The 26,267-nt window shown below is 45.2% G+C and overlaps 1 protein-coding gene across 1 annotated transcript in view; it reads left to right on the top strand.

Moving 5' to 3' along the window:
* The window catches only part of LOC139238019 (venom factor-like), a 220,191-nt gene that overhangs the window by 152,585 nt on the left and 41,339 nt on the right, over positions 1-26,267 (top strand). Inside the window, exons 29-33 of the mRNA XM_070867416.1 lie at positions 1,358-1,527; positions 5,903-6,061; positions 19,426-19,485; positions 21,095-21,185; positions 25,490-25,541. Coding sequence (XP_070723517.1) covers positions 1,358-1,527; positions 5,903-6,061; positions 19,426-19,485; positions 21,095-21,185; positions 25,490-25,541 — 532 coding nt within the window. The remainder of the gene's footprint in view (positions 1-1,357; positions 1,528-5,902; positions 6,062-19,425; positions 19,486-21,094; positions 21,186-25,489; positions 25,542-26,267) is intronic.

Genomic DNA, 26,267 nt, shown 5'->3' with positions numbered 1-26,267 from the left:
TGGAAGTCCAGAACCAGGGGACACAGTCTAAGGATAAGGGGTAAGCCATTTAGGACTGAGATGAGGAGAAATTTTTTCACTCAGAGAGTTGTTAACCTGTGGAATTCCCTACCGCAGAGAGTTGTTGAGGCCAGTTCATTGGATATATTCAAGGGGGAGTTAGATATGGCCCTTATGGCTAAAGGGATCAAGGGGTATGGAGAGAAAGCAGGAAAGGGGTACTGAGGTGAATGATCAGCCATGATCTTATTGAATGGTGGTGCAGGCTCGAAGGGCCAAATGGCCTACTCCTGCATCTATTTTCTATGTTTCTATGTCAGCAGCGTGAAATGGGCTCATCGCGAAACAGCTGCCCGTTTTACGCCGCGCTTGATTTTCTTTTCCATTAAAGTCAGAACCAATTGGCTGTGAGTATGTTTGGGGCTACTGCTGAAGACCAATTTCAGCCCCATCTGTTTAATTTTCATGCAGCATTGTTTGCTGTACACCCAGCACAAGGACGCCCGATGAACCATGGCTCGATGGCCTGTCGCCTGGCGTCTCCCACCTGATGGGCTCAGGCCGAGAGGGGAGAGACAGGCTGAAGACAAGATGGCAAATCTTTTTAGAACCCTTCCAGGATGTCAGCAGCCAGTATTCTCAATCTCTGATGTTCCAAGTCTGAGAGGCCTGCAATTGTGCATAATCTTCTTGTCGATGTTCTGTTCTGCTGGGGAGCGGGTGGGAGGGGGATTGTCCCTGGGCTATGCTAATGACCTGGAATACGACATTTCGGCACGCATTGACCTAAACAGGTGCAGCACTCTTTGGGTGCGGGGAAGGGAGGCTGAAGAATTGGCCTTCATTGTTCATTATTTTGGAATATAGCTTAGCAGAAATCTTGAGTGTGGTGGTAGAACATTTCAGTGGGGAAATTCTTCATGTTGCTTTTGTGTCTGAGGGTATTGACCAGAGAGGATTCTTTCAGTAAAATTTAATTTTAAAATGAGTATGTGAAGCTATAATTACTATTTACCATTCATTGTCCAACAAATTGTTTGTTCCTAATTTTGCAAAAGATTCAAAAACAAGAGGACCATTGATTTTTTTTTCTGGTCTCTTTATCCCTTGGTCAAAAGGAAGTGAGAATAAACCAGGAGCATGTTCTGTATGAATTCTGGTTCTAGCTTTTAAAGTTTGCAAGGGACAATGACAATGGGAATGCTTTTGAAAGTTGGTAATATACCTATCTGCCAAAACTAGATGAAGGGATGTTTTTTGTAAGCAATAGTACAGATCACACACTCCTATTTGAAATGCATGATGCACTTAATTTGAATGTTTTTTTACTCAATCTTTTTTTCTTATACCTTTCTAGACCAGTCATACTGGGCAGAAGGTGGAAACATGAACTCTTTGTACACGATCGAGGCCACAGGATATTCCCTTCTGTTTTTCTTGCAGCTGGAGCAATTTGACCAGGCTGGTAAAATAGTGAAATGGCTATCGCTAAGGAGCGAGTATGGAGGTGGTTATGCATCTACACAGGTTACATCATTTTACTTTACATTTGTAATTCATTCATTTTTATGAAAATAACTAATGGACCAAAATTGGGGAGGGCAATTCGAATTATTGGGAAATTTGCCGCCTGGCGGGAGTCACAAGGAAGAGCTGGAAAATTTGGCTCTTTAACTCTGACACCGCCTCCCAGCGCTTTGGAGCGCTGTTTGAGGTGGTGTCGGGTGGGTTTGCGTCGGCAATGTCCCTCCCCTTCACTTAAGGGGGAGGGTCGTTGTGAGGCCAACGTGAAGCCCACTGGGCCACCAGGGAAGGGTGTGGCTGGGCCAGCGGCCTGGCACCCAAGAGGGAATGCCGGGCCGCCTATTGGCAGCGCGGTCAAACCAACGGACACGATTGTTGGGCCGACTCAGGAGTTGACTGACAATGAAAACAAAATGGCGGCCACGGCGGTGTGCCCTCCCCTTTAAGAGCGGCTGCACCGCCCATCCACTAGCAGTTTTCGCTGCACAAAGCTGTTGGGGGCACCGATTGGTGGCCGCCGTGGTGGCGGAAAAGGGGTCGTTGCCGCGCGGTATGGGGATGGCGCGTCAGGCGGGGGGCAATTCCGGATGGGTCAGCACCACCACTTGCCCCCGAATGGAAAGGCCTTACCGCTCTATTAGAGGCAGTAACAGGCATTAAAGAAACGGCCAATTTAGAATAAATCTTGAGTGTGGTGGTGAAACCTGCTTTTCAATTGCTGTCAAACAAGAAATCACCTATTCCCAAAGAAGAAAGACTTGTGTTCATGTAGCAGCTCATCCTGTCTCTCGGATTTCTCAGTGAAATACTTGGGAAGTTCACTGGCTGATGTTTTCAAGACAAATACCACGAGCCATTTCAACGTACAACACCCGAAGAGCATGAACAAAATAAATAATTGTTATTTTTTGGCTATGTTTCTTGGTGGAGGAATGTTAATCAGAAAGCTGGGAGAATCTGACAGTATGGTGTGGGGAAGGTAGATTTTGTGCTGTTTTGAAATAGTGGGCAATTCAGCCTCGCCACGAAGATGTGTCCCTGATCCTGGATGATTTTCCGGCCTCAGGGTTGAATAATTTTGTCAGGCTTCTTGGGGAGTCCGCCTAGAGGGAGCTTGATGATTGACTGACTGCGGTATGCTGTGACCGGTGGCTTCTAAGCTGTCATAAAAAGCAATATATTAGCTTGTGCAATCAATTGCCCTTACCCCACCCCATCTGCCTTAGCAATGTTGGATGTCAAGGACAAATAGTTATCTCTTGCATCCAGTATTGCCATGGCACAAATGCCAGTAACAGAAACAAGTGACATATTTTCGCTATTTGCAAAGTGTTCAAATTCTCCTGCCTATATTTGAGCATTCTATACGCAGAAAACATCATCATCCCTCGGAATCGAGGAAGACTTGCTTCCACTTTTAAAATGAGTCCTGAGGTGGCTGAACAGTCCAATACAAGAGCCACAGTCCCTGTCACAGGTGGCATAGTCATTGAGGGAAAGGGAGGGTGGGACTGGTTTGCCGCACGCTCTTTCCGCTGCCTGCGCTTGATTTCTGCATGCTCTCGGTGATGAGACTCGAGGTGCTCAGCGCCCTCCCGGAGGCACTTCCTCCACATAGGGCGATCTTTGGCTAGGGACACCCAGATGTTGGTGGGGATATTTCACTTTATCAGGGAGGCTTTGAGGGTGTCCCTGTAACGTTTCCTCTGCTCACCTTTGGCTCGTTTGCCGTGATGGAGTTCCAAGTAGAGCGCTTGCTTTGGGAGTCTTGTGTCTGGCATGCGAATGATGTGGCCTACCCAGCGGGACTGATCAAGTGTGGTCAGTTCTTCAATGCTCGGAATGTTGGCCTGGTCGAGGACGCTAATGTTGGTGCGTCTGTCATCCCAGGGGATTTGTAGGATCTTGCGGAGGCATCGTTGGTGGTATTTCTCCAGCGACTTGAGGTGTCTACAGTACATGATCCATCTCTCTGAGCCATACAGGAGGGCGGGTATTACTACCGCCCTGTAGACCATGAGCTTGGTGGCAGTTTTGAGGGCCTGATCTTTAAACACTCTTTTCCTCAGGCTGCCAAAGGCTGCACTTGCGCACTGGAGGCGGTGTTGAATCTCGTCATCAATGTCTGCTTTTGTTGATAAGAGGCTCCCGAGGTATGGGAAATGGTCCATGTTATCTCGGGCCACGCCATTGATCTTGATGACTGGGGGACAGTGCTGTGCGGCGAGAACAGGCTGGTGAATGTTTAGCGGAATGCCCATGCTTTCGTACGCCTCAGTAATATGTCAACTATGTCCTCGAGTTCAGCCTCTGTATGGGCACAGAAGCAGGCGTCATCCGCATACTGTAGTTCTACAACAGAGGTTGGAGTGATCTTGGACCTAGCCTGGAGATGCCGAAGGTTGAACAGGATCCCACTGGTTCTGTAGTTTAGTTCCACTCCAGCAGGGAGCTTGTTGACTGTGAGGTGGAGCATGGCAGCGAGGAAGATTGAGAAGAGGGTTGGGGCGATGACGCAGCCCTGTTTGACCCCGATCCGGACATGGATTGGGTCTCTAGTGGTTCTGTTTGTAAGGATCACGGTCTGCATGTCATTGTGGAGGATGGTGACGAACCTTTGGGGGCATCCGAAACGGAGGAGGACGCTCTATAGACCCTTGCGGTTGACAGTGTCAAAGGCCTTTGTAAGGTCAAAGAAGGCCATATATAAGGGCTGGTGCTGTTCCCTGCATTTTTCCTGCAGCTGTCATGCTGCAAAAATCATGTCCGTTGTGCTTCGTCGGGGACAAAATCCGTACTGTGACTCCGGGAGGAGCTCCTCAGCCATGGGGAAAAGACGGTTGAGGAGGACTCGCGACGACTTTCCCAGTGGCTGACAACATGGAGATCCCTCTGTAGTTGCCGCAGTCGGACTTGTTCCCTTTTTAAAGATGATCACGATCACTGCATCTCTGAAATCTCCCGGCATGCTCTCCTCCCTCCAGATGAGAGAGATGAGGTCATGTATGCAGCCAACAGCACCTCTCCGCCATGCTTCAGTGCCTCAGCAGGGATTCCATCCGCTCACGTAGCCAAGCTGTCTTATGACTTTTTCTACTTCGTGCAGTGTTGGGGTTTTACTGAGGTGGTGGCGAGTAGCATGCTGCGGGATGGAGTCAAGATCACTCTGGTCAAAAGCAGAATCTCGATTGAGGAGATCTTCGAAGTGCTCCTTCCAACGGGCCCTGACTACCTCGGTGTCCTTGATGAGTGTTTCCCCGTTCTTGGCCAGCATTGGGGTGGGGCCTTGGGTGTTTGGACCATAGGTGGCCTTGACTGCGATGAAGAATCCTCGCATATCATGGCTGTCGGCCAGCTGCTGTATCTCCTGTGCTTTCTCCATCCACCTGTTCTTTAGGTCCCAGGTTTTTTGTTGGACCTCAGCCTTGAGCCGTCTGTAATGCTGCTTTGCTGCTCCTGAGTTGGGTTGTTGTTTAAGGCTCAGAAATGCCCTGCGCTTGCGATCGATTAGCTCTTGGATCTCCTGACACACACACAACACTTCCGATGGAAAAGGCTGAAAATGGCAGAATCACATGAGAGTCGACAGAATTTCTGCCACATTCACCTGAAGTTGTGCGAGCTCTCTAGTATGGCAGGATCTTTCAAATAAACTTCAACCGGTGGACTGGTCTATCTAACTCTGTTCCGAAAGGGATGGAGTTTCTTACATTGCATCACTCCCTCAGCGATTTACTGATTGGCAGCCTAATTTATACACTCAAATCCTGCAGTGAAGCTTCAACCTACAAGTTCAGAAAATAAATGCAACCAACTGAGTGAAGCCGACACAGTATGCAAGAAACAGCCAAAATAAAATGTACTGTAATTACATGAAAATCAGAATATTATCTAATATGCTGATCACTAAGTCAATTTCTGTTTATGAAGAAACTTATTTTTTTACCTATTGTAAAATCTAGCAGGAATGTTGCACTAATCTGTGCCCCTCCAATCTAATTAATGATGTCTTTTGATGAAAAATGAATAATTTCTGGTCTTTAAGAGGTGTTAACTCTTTTAAAGTACTTAAAATAATGATCACCATCCACGCTAATTTCCAGAATTAATTCGATCTATTCAATAGTTTTCTGTTAAATTTACACTTTGGAAATTTAAATTTATATGGTGTTTCCTCTCCACTCCCAAGCTGGAGCTTGAAGCCGTTATGCCATTGCTTCACTTTTTTCTGAAATCTTTCAAATGTTCTTGGAGTACTTTAATTGAAACCCAAAAATAAATTGATTACTCATTCTTATTTCTTAAACAAGCAAGTTTGGTTAAGTCTGTAAATTTTACTTCTTCTCAAATATATTTAACAAAAACTTTTCCCCCCTAGGCGACAATGGTTGCTTTGCAAGGTCTAGCCAAGTACAGTTCCGATGTTCCACAATTCAAAAATGTTGACTTAGATGTCGTTCTAACCATTTCTAGTAGAAAAAAAGATGTTGTTTGGCATTTTGACAACACAAATACATTTCTCGCAAAATCAGAAAAGGTTAGTTATTATTTACATTTTAAAGTTTATTTTAAAGCTTGCTTAGATGTGCAACAGCTGTGTTTATTCCCACTTCCTATTATTCTTGACCATAAATATTGTTGTTCTCCCAGATGATATAAATAATAATTTGTGGATGTTTCGGAGTACAATTTTTCTTTATCAACCTACAGAAGTGAATTAATTTTGCATTACAAAGAGTAGAGTCTGCATGTTTAAATCCCTCCAATCAGGTTTCTGTCCCTGCCACAGTACTGAAATGGCTCTTATCAAAGTCACGAATTACATCCTATGTGACCGTGACAGTGGTAAATTTATCTCTTCTTGTCCTTCTCGATCTGTCTGTCACCTTTCACACGGTTGACCTCACCATCCTCTTCCAACAGCTCGCCACTGTCGTCCACTGTGGTGGGACGGCACGCGCCTGGTTAAATTCTTATCTGTCCATTCGTAGCCATAGAATCTCCTGCAATTGCTTCTCTTCCTGCTCCCCCACCGTTAACTCTGGTGTCCCCTAAGGATCTATCCTTGGCCCCCTCGTATTTCTCATCTACATGCTGTCCCTCGGCGACATCATCTGAAAATTTGCACAGTTGACAACACCCAGCTCTAACCTCACCTCTTTCGACATTTCCACTGTCTCTAAATTATCAAACTGCTTGTCTCACATCCAGTACTGAATGAGCAGATATTTCCACCAAATAAATATTCGCAAGTTTGAAGCCCCTGTCTGCAGTCCCTGCCACAAACCCCATTCCCTAGCCACCAACTCCATCCCTCTCCCGCTGAACTGACTGAGGCTAAACCAGACAGTTTGCAACCTTTGACCACGAGATGAGTCTCCGACCACATGTCTTTGCCATCACTAAGACTGCCTAGTTCCTCCTCCATGACATTGCCCGGCTTCATCTCTGCGTCAGCTCACCTGCTGCTGAAGCCCTCATCCGTGCCTTTGTTACCTCTAGACTTGACTATTCCAAAGCATTCCTGGCTAGCCTTCCATCTTCCATCCTTCATAAACTTAAGGTCATCCAATAGTCTGCCCCATCCTAGTTCGCACCAAGGCCCGTTCAATGATCAACCCTGTACTCGCATTGGCTCCTGGTTAAGCAATGGCTTGATATCAAAATTCTCATCCTTGTTTTCAAATCTCTCCATGGCTTCGCCCCCTCCTTATCTCTAACCACGTCCTGGCCTACAACCCACCAAGATCTCTGCACTCCTCCAATTCTGACCTCTTGCACAACTCCAGTTTTAATCACTCCACCATTGGTGGCCGTGCCTTCAGCTGCCGAGTCCCTAAGCGCTAGAATTCCCTCCCTAACTTCTCTGCCTCTCTACCCTCCTTTAAGACTCTCTTACTACCTACCTCTTTGACCAAGCTTTTGGTCATCTTCCCTAATATTTTCTTAAGTAGCTCTGTGTCAAAATTTGTTTGATAATGCTCTTGTGAAGCGCCTTGGGTTGTTTTACTACGTTAAAGATGCTATATAAATGTAAGTTGTTTTAGCACAGAAACACATCACTTGACTCAACTAGTCTATGCCACTGTTATTGCTCGACAAGAGTCTCCTCCCACCCCACCTCATCTACATGCATTGGAAGTATTGTTTCAGTAGCTACAGGGCTTAAATCCTAGTTTACTCATTGGTTTAAGTTTTGGCTGGCTCAAGTATTTACAATTTTACTGTGTAACATTTATGAATTTCAGTGGCATATTATGGAATTCCAAATTCAGCCACACAGCCAGGTGGTGGAAATTCAGTCGCGCCTCTGTTGCAGTGTTAACCCCGGCGAAGCTGTAAATTTTACGCCGGGAAATGGTTTGCGTCTCCAGCCACAAAATTCATCAGCTGGGCCCTGAGTGTGGAGCGGAGTGCTAAGGGATGCATTCCACACTTCTGTTAGGGCGCTAGGCCGGCTGAGCAAATGAAAATCCCGAGGTAAATAGCCGGCCTCGGAACGTGAAAAAAAAATCTGGAAATAAAACACCAAAAACATTCTCAATACTTTACTCACACCACATCCACATGATTTGTAACAAAATTAAAAACAATCACGCATAAGTATTGTGATAAGTATTAATTACTGCTAGTCAACCTCTCTGGCTATTACAAGTGTGGAGTCACATTCCTTCAAGTGTTCATTGTTGGAGGTTTTAAAAATGTAAAATTAAAAAAGAATACTCTTCCTTTCTGTCTTTTTTCTCTCTCTGTCAATCCAATGTTTCTTCCCTCTCTATTTCTCTTTCTGTACCTGATTTGACACTGAATTCACCCACTCTAATTTACACTTCCTTCTCAGTCCTTGCACTGTTTATTTGTCAATCCTTCATTCTGATTGGTTAAGGAGGTACACAGCTGGATGCCCCTGTTCACTCAGGTCCCAGATGCCCGGTTTCCTATCGCTGCGACGTTATCAGCTTGCTCTTTCAGCAACTTGCCACACAATTTTTTTTTAAACCTAAACGTGCGAGGGCAAGTCTAACACTACGTTTCTGGCTCAATGAGGATGGAGGCATTGCTGGAACTGGTTCGAGGGTCAAGTTGAGCAAGTGCCTGTAGGGAAACATTTGGGGAACTGTGATCATAGTATCATAAGGTTTTAGCTGTGGAAAAGGACACTGAGCAATCTAGAGTAAGTGCAATAAGGATACAGAATTTATCATGGGTGACTTTAATCAACATATTGATTGGGCTAACCAAACTGATAGCAATACTTTGGAGGACGATTTCCTGAAGTGTAATAAGGGATGGTTTTCTAGACCAATATGTCGAGGAATCAACTAGAGAGTAGGCCATCCTAGACTGGGTCTTGTGTAACGAGAGAGGATTAATTAGCAATCTGGTTATGCGGGGCCCTTTGGGGAAGAGTGACCATAATATGGTAGAATTCTTCATTAAGATGGAGAGTGACAATTAATTCAGAGACGAGGGTTCTGAACTTAAAGAAAGGAAACTTCGACGGTATGAGACGTGAATTGGCTAGAATAGACTGGAGAACGATACTTAAACGATTGATGGTGGATAGGCAATGGCAGACATTTAAAGATCACATGGATGAACTACAACAACTGTACATCCCTGTGTGTCGTAAGAATAAAAAAGGAAGGTGGCTCAACTGTGGCTAACAAGGGAAATTAGGGAAAGTGTTAACTCCAAGGAAGAAGCATATAAATTGGCCAGAAAAAGCAGCAAACCTGAGGTCTGGGAGAAATGTAGAATTCAGCAGAGGAGGACTAAGGGTTCAATTAGGAGGGGGAAAATAGAGTATGAGAGTAAGCTTGCAGGGAACATAAAAACTGACTGCAAAAGCTTCTATAGATATGAGAAGAGAAAAAGATCAGTGAAGACTAATGTAGGTCCCTTGCAGTCAGAATCAGCTGAATTCATAATGGGGAACAAGGAAATGGCAGACAAATTGAACAAATACTTTGATTCTGTCTTCACAAAGGAAGACACGAATAACCTCCCGAAAATACTAGGGGACTGAGGGTCTAACAAGAAGGGGGAACTGAGAGAAATCCTTATCAGTCAGGAAATGCTGTTAGGGAAATTGAAGGGACTGAAGGCCGATAAATCCCCAGGGCCTGATAGTCTGCATCCCAGAGTACTTAAGGAAGTGGCCCTAGAAATAGTGGATGCATTGGTGGTCATTTTCCAACATTCCTGTCCAATCCCGTCAGAATTTAATATGTTTCTCTGAGATCCCCTCTCATTCTGCTAAATTCCAGTGAATATAAGCCTAGTCGATCCAGTCTTTCTTCATAAGTCAGTCCTGCCATCCCAGAAATCAGTCTGGTGAACCTTCACTGCACTCCCTCAATAGCAAAAATGTCCTTCCTCAGATTAAGAGACCAAAACTGCACACAATATTCAAGGTGTGGCCTCACCAAGGTCCTGTACAACTGCAGTAAGACCTCCCTGCTCCTATACTCAAATCTTCTCGCTATGAAGACCAACATGCCCTTTGCCTTCTTCACCGCCTGCTGTACCTGCATGCCAACTTTCAATGACTGATGTACCATGACACCCAGGTCTCGTTGCACCTCCCCTTTTCCCAATCTGTCACCATTCAGATAATATTCTGCCTTCCTGTTTTTGCCACCAAAGTGGATAACCTCACAGTTATCTACATTATACTGCATCTGCCATGCATTTGCCCACTCACCTAACCTGTCCAAGTCACCCTGCAGCCTCTTAGCATCCTCCTCACAGCTCACACTGCCACCTAGCTTAGTGCCATCTGCAAACTTGGAGATATTACATTCAATTCCTTTGTCAAAATCATTAATGTGTATTGTGAATAGCTGGGTTCCCAGCACTGAACCTTGCGGTACTCCACTAGTCACTGCCTGCCATTCTGAAAAGGACCCGTTTATTCCTACTCTTTACTTCCTGTCTGCCAACCAGTTCTCTATCCACGTCAATACATTACTCCCTTTAATTTTGCACACCAATCTCTTGTGTGGGACCTTGTCAAAAGCCTTTTAAAAGTCCAAAAACACCACATCCACTGGTTCTCCCTTGTCCACTCTACTAGTTACATCCTCAAAAATTCTAGAAGATTTGTCAAGCATGATTTCCCTTTCATAAATCCTTGCTGACTTGGACCGATTCTGTCACTGCTTTCCAAATGCGCTGCTATTTCCTCTTTAATAATTGATTCCAACATTTTCCCTGCTAATAGGAGGAAGGCCAATTTCAGTGGGTTGCAAATGAATCTGGCCCAGGTAAATTGGAATCGAAGATTGGCAGGCAAAACTGTAATCGAACAATGGGCTGCCTTTAAAGAGGAGATGGTTTGGGTACAGTCAAGCTACATTTCCATGAGGGGGAAAGGTAAAACACCCAACATCAGAGCTCCCTAGATGACAAAAGTGATAGAGTAAGATGAAGCAGAAAAAGGGGATATATGACAGATGTCAGGTTGTGAATACAAGTGAGAACCTAGCTGAAGATAGAAACTTCAGAGGGGAAGTGTAAAAGAAAATAAGAGGGGAAAAGAGAGAGTATGAGAATAGATTGACAGCTATCAAGAAAGGGAATCCAAATTACAGACATATAAGAGTAACTGGGTAGTTAGAGGAGAGGTGGGGCCGATTAGGGACAAAACCATGGAGGTAGAGGGGATGGCTGAGGTACTTTGCATCTGTCTTTACCAAGAAAGAAGATGCTGCCAAAGTCATAGTGAAAGAGGAAGTAGTTGAGATGCTGGATGGGATTAAAAATTGGTAAAGAGGAGGTACGAGAAAAGCTGGCTTTTGGAAATATCTTAAAGTGGATAAGTCACCAGGACCGGATGAAATACATCCTAGGATGCTGAGGGAAGTAAAGGTGGAAATTGTGGAGATACTGGCCATAATCTTCCAATCCTCTAGATATGGAGGGTGGTGTGAGAGGACTGGAGAATTGAAAATGTTACACCCTTGTTCAAAAAAGGGTGTAAGCGTAAGCCGAGTAACTAAAGGCCAATCAGTTTAACCTTGGTAATGGGATAGCTTTTAGAAACAATAATCCAGGACAAAATTAAGTTACTTGGACAAGTGTGGATTAATTATGGAAAGCCAGCACGGCAAATCATGTTTTACTAACTTGATTGAGTTTTTGATGAGATAACAGAGGGTTGATGAAGGCAATGTCGTTGTCGTGGTATACATGGGCTTCCAAAAGGCATTTGCTAAAGTGCCACATAATCTTACTAACAAAGATGAAGCCCATGGAATAAAAGGGACAGTGGCAGCATGGATATGAAATTGGCTAAGTGACAGGAAACAGAGAATAGTGGTGAACGGTTGTTTATCGGACTGGAGGAAGGCACACACTGGTGCTCCCCAGGGGTCGATACTAGTTACATATTAATGACTTGGACTTGGGTGTACAGGGCACAATTTCAAAATTTGCAGATGACACAAAACTTGCAAGTATAATGAAGAGAGCATAGTGATCGACTTCAAGGGGACATAGACAAGCTGGTGGATGGGCGGACACGTGGCAGATGAAGTTTAATGCAGAAAAGTGCAAAGTGATACATTTTTGTAGGCAGAACGAGGAGAAGCAATATAAACTAAAGGGTACAATTTTAAAGCGGGTGCATGAACAGAGAGACCTGGGGGTATATGTGCACAAATCGTTGAAGGTAGCAGGGCAGGTTGAGAAAGTGTTTAAAAAAGCTTACAGGATCCTGGGCTTCAGAGATAGAGGGATAGAGTACAAAAGCAAGTACATTCTGATGAACATTTTTAAAATACTTGTTCGGCCTCAACTGGAGTACTGTGTCCAATTCTGGGCACCACACTTTAAGAAGGATGTGAAAGCCTTAGAGATGATGTAAAAAAGATTTACAAGAATGGTTCCAGGGATGAGGGACTTCAATTACATGGATAGTCTGTAGAGGTTGGGATTGTTCTCCTTAGAGCAGAGAAGGTCCATTCCGCAGTCACCCCCAGCAACCCCTCCCCTTCCCACGGCACCTTTCCGTGCAAGCGCAGGAGATGCTTTCCCACTATCCAGGGCCCCAAATACTCCTTCCAGGTGAAACAGCGATTTACTTGGACTTCTTTCAATTTAGTATACTGTCATGTATCTTACATTATTAGATATAACTGTATCCTAACATGCTATACATGACTGTAATAAGATATGACCTGTAACCACCAGCGCATACCTTACCACCGGGAGTGCACTTGCAAGAGACAGGTATATAAGGACAGGCCTCAGGCAAGTGCAGCATTCCAGAGCTGTGAAATAAAGGTGCAGCTCCAGAGTGACCTTGACTTCACTACATGCCTCGTGTGAATCTGTACTGAGGGGACAGGACTTTACAATGGCGACGAGTTACGGGATTACAGAATCCACAGAATGGCGAACAACGGATCAGATGAAAAGTACAATGCGGGAGACAATTGGGAGGACTTTATAGAAAGGCTCCAGCAAAGCTTTGTAACCAAAGACTTGTTAGGCGACGATAAGGCAGACAAGAGAAGAGCCCATCTCTTGACCAGCTGTGGCTCGAAAACATACGCTTTAATGAAGGATCAGCTGGCACCCGAGAAACCAGCAAGCAAGTCGTTTGAAGAATTGAGCACACTGGTAAGAGACCACCTGAAGCCAGCGAGCAGCCTACACATGACCAGACACAGGTTCTACAACTACAGATGCTGTGTGGGCCAGAGCATACCCGACTTCGTGGCGGAACTTCGGAGGTTGGCTAGTTTATGTGAGTTCTCCGATGAACTGAGGAGAGAAATGCTGAGAGACTTTTTCATTGAAGGAATAGGCCATGCAGGCATATTCCGAAAGCTCAGAGAGACCAAGAACCTGACCTTAGAGGCAGCAGCACTGGTTGCACAGACATTCTTGGCAGGGGAAGAAGAAACGAGGTTGATTTACAATGCAGGTACGACAACGAACGAAATATCGGAACAAGAAGTTCACAGCACTAAACAAACTGCTACCCCCACACACAGACAAAACCGGGAGAACAGGCTCTCGACAGCAGGCAGAAGCCATCAAGGGCCACAGGAATGGCTGTTCACACCTCATCAACCCACAATGCGAGCAATCAACTACAAACTGAGAGAAGCTCAAGAGAGATCAGCCAGACGCAACTCATTCTTTGGGAACACTTTGAACAATGGAACAGGTCTGTGCTGGAGGTGTGGGAGTGGGCACTCGTCAAGGGGATGTCGATTTCAGCAGGCTGTTTGCAGAAATTGTGAATATACAGGGCATTTGGCCCGCATGTGCAAAAAAACGGCAGCTCGGCTGGTATACGAATCGGATGGGTCGGAAAGCGGACCAGAAGATGGTGGGGAGAGTACCCGGGACACCGATGTACAGCGGGTCAACACGATCAATGGCCGCTGCTCCTACAACAGGACGCCTCCTATAATGATGAGGGTCCTACTCAGCGGGATATCTGTCAACATGGAGCTGGATACGGGAGCGAGTCAATCTCTCATGGGCGCTCAACAATTTGCACAACTGTGGCCGCATAAAAGAGACAGACCAAAACTCACAAGGGTCGACACCAAACTAAGGACCTATACCAAAGAAATCGTACCAGTCCTAGGCAGCGCCATGCTCTCTGTCACACACAAAGGGACAGTGAACCGACTTCCCCTGTGGATTGTCCCCGGAGACGCCCCAGCACTGCTGGGGAGAAGCTGGCTGGCAAAACTAAACTGGAAATGGGATGATGTCCATGCCATGTCATTAGAGGAACGGACCTCCTGCTCAACAGTTATAAAGTGATTTGAACATCTCTTTCAGCCAGGGATGGGCACTTTCAAAGGGACCAAAGTCAAAATCTACATCACACAGGATGCTAGACCGGTCCATCACAAGGCCAGAGCTGTACCCTATGTGATGAGGGAAAAGATTGAACACGAACTAGACAGGCTTCTGCGGGAAGGCATTATATCACCTGTGGAATTTAGCGACTGGGCAAGTCCCATCATCCCAGTCATGAAGCCTGATGGATCCGTACGAATCTGTGGGGACTACAAATCCACCATAAACAGAGTCTCCCTACAGGACCAGTACCTGCTGCCCAGAGCGGAGGACTTATTTGCCACATTGGCTGGAGGTAAACTTTTCTCAAAATTAGACCTCACATCTGCGTATATGACGCAAGAATTGACCGAGAAATCCAAGCTACTCACCACCATCAACACTCATCGAGGCCTTTTCATGTACAATCGATGCCCTTTCGGCATCAGGTCGACAGCATGGAGAGTCTGCTCAAGTCCATCCCGGGGACGGTTGTATTTCAAGACAACATACTTATCACGAGCAGGGACACCGACTCCCATCTCCGTAATTTGGAGGAAGTACTAAAGCGGTTGGATCGGGTAGACCTACGAGTCAAGAAATCCAAGTGCCTGTTTCTCGCACCCGAGGTTGAATTTTTGGGCAGAAGGATTGCAGCTGATCGAATCCGCCCAACAGAGTCCAAAACAGAAGTAATCCGCCTGACACCCATGACCCGGAATGTCTCAGAACTGCGCACCTTTCTCGGACGACTCAATTACTTTGGGAACTTTATGCAGAACTTAAGCACGCTGCTGGAGCCTCTCCACATGCTACTCAGGAAGGGGTGCGATTGGTTTTGGGGGGACGCCCAGGAACTTGCCTTCAATAAGGCACGCAACCTTCTGTGTTCCAACAGTGTTTTGACTTTCTTTGACCCAGGTAAAAAGCTAGTTCTCAATGCGATGCGTCAGCATATGGGGTCGGGTGCGTTTTGCAACATGTCAATAGTGTGGGCAAATTACAACCCATAGCTTATGCCTCCAGGTCACTTTCGCGGGCGGAGCGCGAGTACGGAATGGTAGAGAAGGAGGCGCTCGCGTGCGTGCACGGTGCCAGAAAGATGCACCAATACCTTTTTGGGGCCAAGTTCACGTTAGAAACCGACCACAAGCCCCTCACGTCTCTCCTATCCGAGAGCAAGGCAATAAACGGCAACGCCTCGGCGCGAATTCAACGGTGGGCACTCATGCTGGCGTCCTACGACTATACCATAAGGCACAGACCAGGCACAGACAACTGTGCCGACGCGCTCAGCAGGTTACCCCTGGCGACCACGGAAGGGTCTGACGAACAGGACTGTGAGATAGTCATGGCAATCAATGCCTTTGAGTCCACAGGTTCGCCCATGATGGCTCGCCAAATCAGAGCCTGGACGGCCAGCGGCGCCACGTTATCCTTAGTAAAAAGATGTGTCCTAACCGGTGACTGGGCAGAGGCTCGCGATGCCTGCCCCGAGGAATTAAAACCCTTTCACAGGCGCAAGCATGAGCTATCACAACAAGCAGACTGCCTGATGTGGGGCAGCCGTGTAATCATGCCTCTGCGAGGCAGAGAGGCATTTGTCCGGGAGCTCCACCGCGAGCACCCAGGGATCGTTCTCATGAAGGCCATAGCCAGATCCCACATTTGGTGGCCTGGTATTGACGCGGACTTGGAGCTCTGCCTCCGAAGGTGCACCATTTGTGCCCAACTCAGCAATGCCCCCAGGGAGGCTCCATTGAGCCCCTGGCCCTGGCCTACCAAACCGTGGTCGCGGGTGCACGTAGACTATGCGGGCCCATTCATGGGCAAAATGTTCTTCGTAGTTGTAGATGCATTTTCAAAGTGGATCGAGTGCACCATTTTAAACTCGAGCACAACCTCCACCACTGTGGAGAGCCTCGCAACCATGTTTGCAATGCACGGAATCCCTGACATATTGGTCAGTGACAATGGTCCGTGCTTCACCAGCGCAGAATTCCAAGACTTTTTTATTGACCACGGCATAAATCAAGTTAAGACGGCACCGTTCAAGCCGGCCTCCAACGGCCAGGCGGCTAGAGCAGGGTAAATCATTAAACAAGGCATGCTTAAAATCCAAGGTCCCACGCTGCAGGGTTGCCTGTCGCAACTGCTGCTGGCATACAGATCTCGTCCGCACTCACTGACTGGGATCCCCCCCCGCGCAACTGTTGATGAAAAGGACTTTAAAAACAAGGCTCTCATTAATCCTCCCAGACATGCACGAAATCGTAGAGACAAAGCGCTGTAAGCTGACTGAGTACCATGACAGAAATTCGAGGGGGAGATGGAATGAGATTGGGGACAAAATGTTTGTACTAAACTATGGCAGGGGTCCCAAATGGCTTGCAGGGACAGTAATGGGCAAGGAAGGAAACAGGCTACTGGTAGTACAAATGGACAGTGGCAAACCCTGCCGGAGGCATGTAGACCAAGTCAAAAACAGATTTACCAACAACACTGCGGAACCAGAGGCAGACTACAATGTGGAACTCGCACCATACCTGGTGGACAGACAGAGGGAACAACCTGAGGAAAGGGCAATCATAACAGACAGCCCAGGCGAGTCAACAGCAATCACACTAATCGAAACAGACAGCCCAGGCGAGATACCAGCAACCAAACCCAAAGAAAAACAGACACCACGGCAAACAACTGAATCACAACTCAGACGCTCCACGCGAGAGCGTAGACCACCTGAGAGACTGAACCTATAAAGACAATAAGACCTTGGGGGAGGGTGATGTCATGTATCTTACATTATTAGATATAACTGTATCCTAACATGCTATACATGACTGTAATAAGATATGACCTGTAACCACCAGCATACCTTACCACCAGGGGTGCACTTGCAAGAGACAGGTATGTAAGGACAGGTCTCAGGAAAGTGCAGCATTCCAGAGCTGTGAAATAAAGGTGCAGGTCCAGAGTGACCTTGACTTCACTACATGCCTCGTGTGAATCTGTACTGAGGGAACAGGACTTTACATATACTGTCTTCGCTGCTCACGATGCGGTCTCCTCTACATTGGGGAGACTAAGTGTAGATTCGGTGACCGCTTTGCAGAGCACCTCCGTTCAGTCCGCAAGTGTGACTCTGAGCTTCCGGTCGCCTGTCACTTTAATTCTCCACTCCATTCCCATTCTGACCTCTCTGTCCTCCGTCTCCTACACTGTTCCAACGAAGCTCAATGTAAGTTCGAGGAACAGCACCTCACCTTTCGTTTCGGCACTTTACAGCTTTCTGGACTCAACATGGAATTCAAAAATTTCAGAGCGTAACCGCTGCCAATCTTTGGCTCCCTTCCCCCTCCCTCCCCCAGAGACTGTTTCTTCTTTTTTCTTCTTGTCTCTAATGGCAGCTGGTCATTATCCCACCATTCACACCCGATCTTGACCAATGTTTTTCTAACTCCTGACATTACCATTAGATTTTGGGCCATCATCCCTTTTGTCTCTCTAATCTCTCTTGTCTTCCAACCTATCACAGACCTTCCCTTTTGTTCTTTCTTCCCCTCCTCCTTTCAGTGCTTGTTAAGAATCTGTTCTTTCTGAACACTCTTCAGTTCTCATAAAGGGTCGAAACGTTAACTCTGCTTCCTCTCCACAGATGCTGCCTGACCTGCTGAGATTTCCAGCATTTTTTGTTTTTATTCCAGATTCCAGCATCCACAGTATTTTTCTTTTGTTATAAACTTCTGGTCAATGGTAACCTCATAAGATGTTGATGGTGAGAACTCAGCAATAGTGTTTCCATGGAAGGTTGGGGGTGGTACTTGGATTTTTCATGTTGCAGATGGTCATTGCCTGGCATTTGTGGCACAAATATTACCTTCCATTTGTCAGTTTAAGAGGAGACCAGCTTAAGAGGAGATCTGTTTAAGTGCAAGATCCCTTGAGAGAGCTTTTTATATTCATTTATCGCCCATGTCTGGTTGCTCATATGGGACTACAGGATTTTTACTGATACTTTTGTAGGTAGAATTCCATCACTTGCTATTTTTCCATGAAAATTGTAACTTGTCCTTGGTTATGCTGCTTAGGGCAATATAACATTTACTTTTGTACAATGGTCAGGAGCTGGGTGTTGTTGCTGACAATTTCACAAGTGTTTAGTTCCATTCATCATTCTAAATTTTCACAATTCTTCCAATAATGAAGCCGCTCATGCCAACATAAGCAAGCACCTGGACAACAGGCAGGCTGGAACTGACAAATGGAAGGTAATATTTGTGCCACAAATGCCAGGCAATGACCATCTGCAACATGAAAAATCCAAGTACCACCCCCAACCTTCCATGGAAACACTATTGCTGAGTTCTCACCATCAACATCTTATGAGGTTACCATTGACCAGAAGTTTATAACTAGACTGGCTACAACAGCAAGGCAGAGGCTGGATGCCCTGTGACAGATGCTCAATTCCTGACTCCTTAAAATCTCTCCACCATCTACAAGGCTCAATTCAGGATGGAATACTCGCATTCGCCTCAATGGGTGCAGTTGTAACAACACTCAAAGCTGAGTGCCCAGGACAAAGCAGTTTGCTTGTTTGGCAGCCCTGCCATTCGACCCAACATCCATCCCCTCCACCACTATTAGATTGTGGCTGCAGTGTGCATTATCCACAGGATACGATGCAGCGACTCACTAAAGTTACTTTGACAGTAACTCCCAGCCCCATGACCTCCACCACTGAGAGGAATAAAAATCACAACATCACAGAAACATTACCTCCAATGTTCTGTCTAAGATGCACTCAATCCTGACTTGGACATATTATTGTAAAAATGCCATAATTGCAATGATTGCAGCAATGCAAGAGAAGTCATCTCACCCACCTTGTCACTCACATCCTTAGAACAAAGAATTAAAATCACCAGCCTGTTCTGTTTTTTATATTTTTATTAAGTTAGAATGTAACAAAATGAAGCCATTCTTGTGTCATGAATCAAAGCCGGTACCGCTTTTGATTTTGCAGTGTATTCCTAGGTTTTTGTTATAGTACATAAGATTGCTGGCTAATCTATGCTGCTTATATTTCAGATCAATGCTTTTGAAGTGTTTTCTGTAACAGCAAAAGGACAAGGACAAGGAACACTAAAAGTAAGTATTGGTTCCACGTACTTATTGTTTGGCAGTACACTGCTGTAAGCAGAATTCAGTCCACCATCCACTGATCCCTTGAATCATTTGCAGATATAAATTGTGCTCTTGTAACATGGTCAACCACTCACATAATAGAGTAATAAGTTCAATCATAAATACATAGAATTCACAGCACAGGAAAATGCCCAACTGGTTGGTGTTTATACTCCAGAAGTTTCTCCTAAATTCCCTATTGGATTTATTGGTGACTAACTTCTATTTATGGTCCCTAGTTTTGGTGTCTGCACAAGTGGAGACATTTTCTCTACGTCTACCTTATCAATCCTTTTTTATAATATGGAAACCAGAACTAAGATCAAAACAATCCCACTTTGTTCAGAAAAGGGTTGGTTGAGGAGATACACAGCTGGTTACCCATTTAACTCAGGTTCCAGATGTCCGGTTTCCCTAGCTGCCTTGGCTTTAAGTTTAAGATAAAGATTCAGAAAGACAGAAGACAAAGACCAAAGGAATAAATTGGATACAAGTTGATTTTAAGGGGATGAGAATGGAACTAGGAAAATAAAAATTCACAGGCGAATGATGAAATAGAACTGCAGTGGGAAATATTTAAAATGGTGATCAGTAGAGGCCAGAAGAAACACATCCCACTAAAAAGCAAGAACAAGCTAGCCAGTAATGACACATCCATGGATGAATGAAGAAATAAGGGCAGGATTGAAATGGGAAAAATAAGTCATACAATGAGTACATAGACAACAAAGGAGAGGATGACAAAAGCAAATACAAAAAGATTAGGTTAGAAGTTAAAAAAATTAGGAAGATAAAAGAGAAACTGAAATTAATTTGTCAAGGAATTTGAAAAGAAATAGTATTCTACAGACAGATAAATAATAAAAGAAAAAAACAGGAGAGCGATAGGACACTCTCTCACTTATGCCTGATGTAGATTTAAAGCAACAACTATTATTTTACATTCAGGTGGTTGAGCCAGGTAATTGCGTCAGAAGTAGCGGAGTATATTGTTGTGAATCAAGAATTGCGTTCCATGGTCTGTTCCGGGTGATCACAGTCGCACACTGGAGAGTTTTTAATTCTTCATTTGTGCATCAAATATTCACATCTGCCATGGTTTGTGCGGATGCGGTTTAGGGTTGCCCATGAGTTTTGCGAAGGATCAAAGCCAGGGCTCTTCTGCGTCGGGTCTTTCACGAGATGTTTGTGACGTCTTCTGAACTCCATTCAAATTTCCAAGCATCATTGGGGCTGAAGTCACATTGTTGAAGGTTAAGCACGTGGGTTCAAAAGAACTTGCGTGACTTCAAGCAGTGTTAAGGAATGTTGTTGAGATCCTGGTGTATTGGGATATGTTTGTTTTTCTCGTTTCGCTGGACTTCCCGGAGGGTTGCGGCATCACGACGAATGGATGGAGGAGCGATGTGTGACAGCATGGGCAGTGAGGGTGTTGGGATAGACAAAAGATACTGATGTAATTTGATGTAAGGTGAATGCAATATGCTTTTCCTTTACATCTTCCAATTTTTCCTGGTATTTTGAAGTGTATTGCTTTTGATAAGTAACCTCTACTTGTGTTTTTACTATACAGGTTCTGACAAGTTATCATGCTCTGTTGTCTTCGCAACACGAGGAATGCAATAAATTTAATTTAAACATAACTGTTAAAGAGGACACTCGAGGTGAGCAGTACACAGCATTCAGGGAGCATTATTTCTCACTGATAAGCTTCTCATAGCTAATTGTAGCACAGTAAACTCTGCTTAACAACCAAGAAAAAGAATCATTCTTGCATTTCTTGGCTCCCATCAAGAAAAATGATGGGATGTTTTCACTTTGCTCACTAGTTAAAATAGCATCGGTGTCCGATCTGAGTGATGGTATCCCAATATTATATATGCAGGAAACTCTCGTTTATCCGGATCGCTCGGCGATTTGGCAATTCCCTGTAAACGAATTTTCCAATAGGGTGAGTTTACATTTTAAAGTTAATATTTGTATATATATTTAACAACTGATTGGAAATCAAAATTCCCACGGGTATGTTAGTGATCGCCTACTTAATAGTTGCTGCATCTGAAGTAACTAATTGCAAGAAGAGTTCTGAGTGGTTTCAATGTGAGAACGTGCAAGGCAAAAGGTTCATGCGCGACAATCATTTCTGCAGAAGAAAAGGGATCGAGTTTCCAGCTTGCATGTACGTACCCCAGACTGTAATCGCACACTGGGAGTGAGTGCAGGTGGCCTCGAGGAGGAGATTGTCTAGCTCTGGGGTTCCAGAGTGCGCTCTCCGGGCTGCGTTCTGTGTCTGGAACCCGGCGCCGGCACTGCCCCTCCTTCCTAACGTCAGCGGCGGCCGCGAGAGACAGCGGCTGCAGCAACGCGCACAAACACACACCAGCAAACCAAGGGCAGAAACTTGTGTATTCAATTTTTAGATTTTTATGGTAGATTTTCTGAGTCCTTGCTCATGGTGAGTGTCAAGTTCTGCAATTGTTAACGATTTTGCAACAGAAGGATCTGGAAATGATATATGTCGAAATGTTATGTGCAGGGCCGTTTTCTGGTGAGAAGTGGCGATGCAATTTTTAAAATTCCGTTACGGCGGATTTTCTGTTAAATCCTATCCGGCTAAACGAGAGTTTCCTGTATATCATCATCATCATAAGCGGTCCCTCGAATGAGGATGACTGGCTTCCACAAGAGTTCACAGATGTTTCAATGAAGGACCCGATGTTCCAGTGTTGAACTCCAATTGAGGGTGTGGAAGATGCCTGTCCATGGATTTTTTCTTAACATGTGGTGACCGTTGCACATCAGCCACCACACGGGCTCGACAGAGCTGGGCCTTTATCCAGTTGTAAGGGTTGAACCAGGACGACTGGAGACCTGCTCTGCTGTACGGACCGAGTGCGCACACATATCGCAGTGTGGGCAGGCTCATGCTGTCCCTGGGCCCTCGGCTCTTCTGGACCCCGTACCCTCATTCGCCGCACCTTCGCCCACGATGTTCCAGGGCCTGGCGCTCCAGCTCTATTTATAGCCCGACCTGCGGTGGTGTTCTCACACAGGTCGGGACGATCTGTATGAATGCTACTGAGACGCAAACACTTGACTAGCCAGCTTTCTGCTTGTTCCGAATTCCAGTGGCTGCTTGTGAGGCACACACCTTCATTATCTTATTGAATGGCAGGGGGGCCAAATGGCCTACTCCTGCTCCTATTTCTTATGTCTTAAATTCTGGCATTCCAGGCGCTGGACTGAAGCAGACTGGTTGTTTGCCATGTTTCTGCCCAGAGAGAGCACTGCAAAGTGACCGACAGGCCCTGCCCACATGCAACCCTCCACTGAGTCTTTGGCACAGAGGAAGGCCCTTACCACAGGCACTGGCAGGACATGAAATACCAGACCCTGGCTTTGTTCCGACTGCTGTTTCTTTTACACAGTGTTGATTTTACAAGCTGAGATTTGTAAAGATGAGGTACATTAAATATTTCAACAGTATATATACACACACACACACACACACACACACACACGAGTCTCCCGCCCGAGCCAGCCGCCCAAGAAAACAGCGGTGTTAAAATAGCTGCAGGATGGGAAACAAGCTGTAAGTGTACCGCTTGGATCCTATTCTGCTTAGTTTCCACTGGGCAGAGGCAATTAAAATTTGCCTTTTGCAGTCCTCTTTTATGAAAGGCAATAATTACAGAAACAATAAACATTTTTAACAAACTGAGGAGACTCTTGTACAGGCAATGAGGTTTGAACATGGAGATATGGGGAGGAGATTTTGATTTGCAAGAATCTGCAAAACATGACTGGAAGTAGATGAATATGAACAGCTATTACAGTCGCACAATAAATTGAATTACTTGTAGTGAAATCTATGCGATCTTACAATGAAGGGTAGATTTTGTCCCATATAATGCTTCGACTAATAGTAGGTGCTCAGTATATACAAGTGCTTTATTGCATTAGTCTTCACAACAATGACAAGTTGTACTCTTCCATAGCACCTTTAACATTGCAAAGCATTCCAAGGTGATTGAAAAATGCAGGGAAATTGGGATCCAGCAGAGTTTCAAAGTATTTGTGGAAACTATCAAAGCTATGGCCAAACAGATGGATTGAGGAGGCTTTTGAAGTAGCTGCAGCAAGGCAGAGAGGTTAAGGAAGGGAATTGCAATGCAGATACATGTTCCCTGCAATCCACTGGCATCTCCTCTCCATTGTCTTAATTCCACATTTGAAATTATTCAATTTTCAAGATCAAGTGTATGTTGTCCCTTCTTGACCTTTCTGTAACCTTTTCCTACTTCACCCCCTCTCCTCACTGCTACTGCCCTCTCTTGGTTCTACTGCTACCATGTCCCATCTCCTGAGCAAAGCTTCAGATATCTACCTATCTCTTAAGTTGAGGGGATGACACACATACCAATTGTATACATTTCACATTTCCTTTATTCTTATACATTTAAAATTATATTAAACCATCCGGTATATAATTTATTTATCCTTTTAAAATTAATTTGATTTCAGTTTCTATCTAATTCATAACCAGTTACTTCATTTTACATTCATCTCTTTTTGATAAAACCAGCATTACTTATATTCTGAACAATGGAAGTGGCAGATCAGTCAGGATTCAACTCTTAACATGTACAACATCTTTCCAGAGCATTTCAACTCCGTTTGATTTCTGAATCTCGACACCAGTTAAATAACTAGTGGTGTAGGAGTGGGTCACCCCATGGCAATTTTAACCTTCAAAAAGAATTGCAGGAGTGCGAAAGAATGAAATGAAAGGTGTCAGCTTTGGCTCAGTTGGCAGCACTCTCGCCTCTGCAACAGAAAGTCAAGGGTTTATGCTCCACTCCAGAGACTTGAGCACATAATCGAGGCTGACACTTCAGTGCAGTATTGAGGAAGTGCTGCACTGTCACAAGTGGCATCTTTCAGGTAAGACATTAATCTGAAGTCCAACTGCCCTTTCAAGTTACGTAATTTCATGGGAGCTATTCGAAGAGGAGTTCACCCGGTGCCCCAGCCAATATTTAGACCTAAACCAACACCTAAGGGCTGAAATTGCTGCTTTCTCTAAAAGCTGTGACTGCCTCAAAGACCACGGGTCGGTAAAAACTCACCGCTCAGTCGATGCCGAAGGACCAACATTTTGAAAATTGCCCTCCATTATTTTTGGAAAGTGTACAGGACCGTCCCGGCCATTTTCCCGCCCAGTTGGGCACACACAGACCCCTTACCAACCGGCGATGATCCCCTTTCTACCCCACGTGGGAAATTGCCCCGTGGGAGCCGATCGGCAGCAGCTCCGTGCCCCCAACAGCTTTCCCTGGCGGGAAGCATCTTGTGGCTGGTCGTCCGTCTTTAAAGGGGACGGTGCACTGCCGTGGCCACGGGTATGCCGGGCCGCCAATAGGCTGCCCAGCACCCCACCCCCTCTTGGGTACCAGGCCGCTGACCCAGCCGAAGCCCTCCCTCGTGGCCAGTGGGTGCCACTAAAGTGGCTGCAGAGCTCGCAACGGCTCTTTCCTTTAACTGAAGGGGAGAAACATTGTGACACGACAGCGCAGCGCTGATGACTCGGAGCGGCGCTCGACCCGACAGAACGACACTTCCACCCCGCTGCAAAAAAAATAACGAGCTGAATTTCACCGTATTCTTGCATTGAGAAAACACTTTAAAAAACAGTAAGTGCGCCCCATTTGGGGCTGAGGGCAACTTCGGCCCCCTAAGATCAGCTGATCAATCATTTATTTCATTGTTGATTGGACTTTGCTGTGCCCAAATTCTTGTTGTGTTTCCTACATTACAACAATGACTGCACTTCATTAGCTGTAAAGACTTAGTTCATGAAGGGTGTGATCTTAATGCAACTTTATTTTTTTTATCCATGTTAGAATATATAATTGTGAATTAAAGTGTTTATGATTTCAATAACTAATCTTGTTTTGCATTGTTTCAGTCAAGCGACCCGCTGATGCTCAGAATTCTATATTTATAGAAATCTGTGCAAGGTAAGTAGCTCAATTTCAATAAGTTTGGAATTACATTTTGTTACCTGATATCATCAAGGAAATTAGTTCGAGAGGTTGCTGAGAGGGAACATAATTAGGTTTCAAATCTTGGATTAATGTTGTTTCAGCCCCTACATATTGTCAGCTGAATTATTTCTAATAAAATCAGCATTTAGTATTCAAACAGGAAGATTAAATATATCTACTGTAATAGAAAGCAAACTGTCGTGCCTGCAACCTCACCTTTAACAACGTGTGAGGAGCTGCTGGACTTCTTTGTCACTAAGGTTGAGATCATCCAGTCATCTGGCTCAGTTAGTACCCCTCCTTTCCCTTGCTCACCAAGACAAACCTCCCACTGTCCTAGCCCTGAACTTGTATCTTTCTCTAGTTTTTCTTTCTCCATTTATGCCCTCTCCAAGCTCATCTTGTCAATTAGACCTACTTTCTGCTCCCTTTACCCCATTCTCATTAATCTGCTGACCATCCAACTTGCATTCCTGGTTCCTATGCTAGCTAGCATTGTAATTGATTTCCTCCCCTCTCCCTTTAAAACTGCCGTTATCATCCCCTTCAAAAAATTACGCTTGACCCCTCTGTCCTTGCGAACTACCACCCCATCTCCAAACTCTTTCCTTTCAAGTCCTTGAACATGTTGTCATCTTCCTAATCTAAGTCCATCTTTCGTGCAACTCCATGTTTGAATCTCTCCAGTCAGGTTTCCAT

This window comes from Pristiophorus japonicus, chromosome 24 (genome assembly GCF_044704955.1).
Source record: "Pristiophorus japonicus isolate sPriJap1 chromosome 24, sPriJap1.hap1, whole genome shotgun sequence".
Classification (NCBI taxonomy): domain Eukaryota; kingdom Metazoa; phylum Chordata; class Chondrichthyes; family Pristiophoridae; genus Pristiophorus; species Pristiophorus japonicus.
The sequence above is the reverse complement of the archived record's forward strand: the minus strand, read 5'-3'. Positions and strand labels throughout refer to the sequence as shown.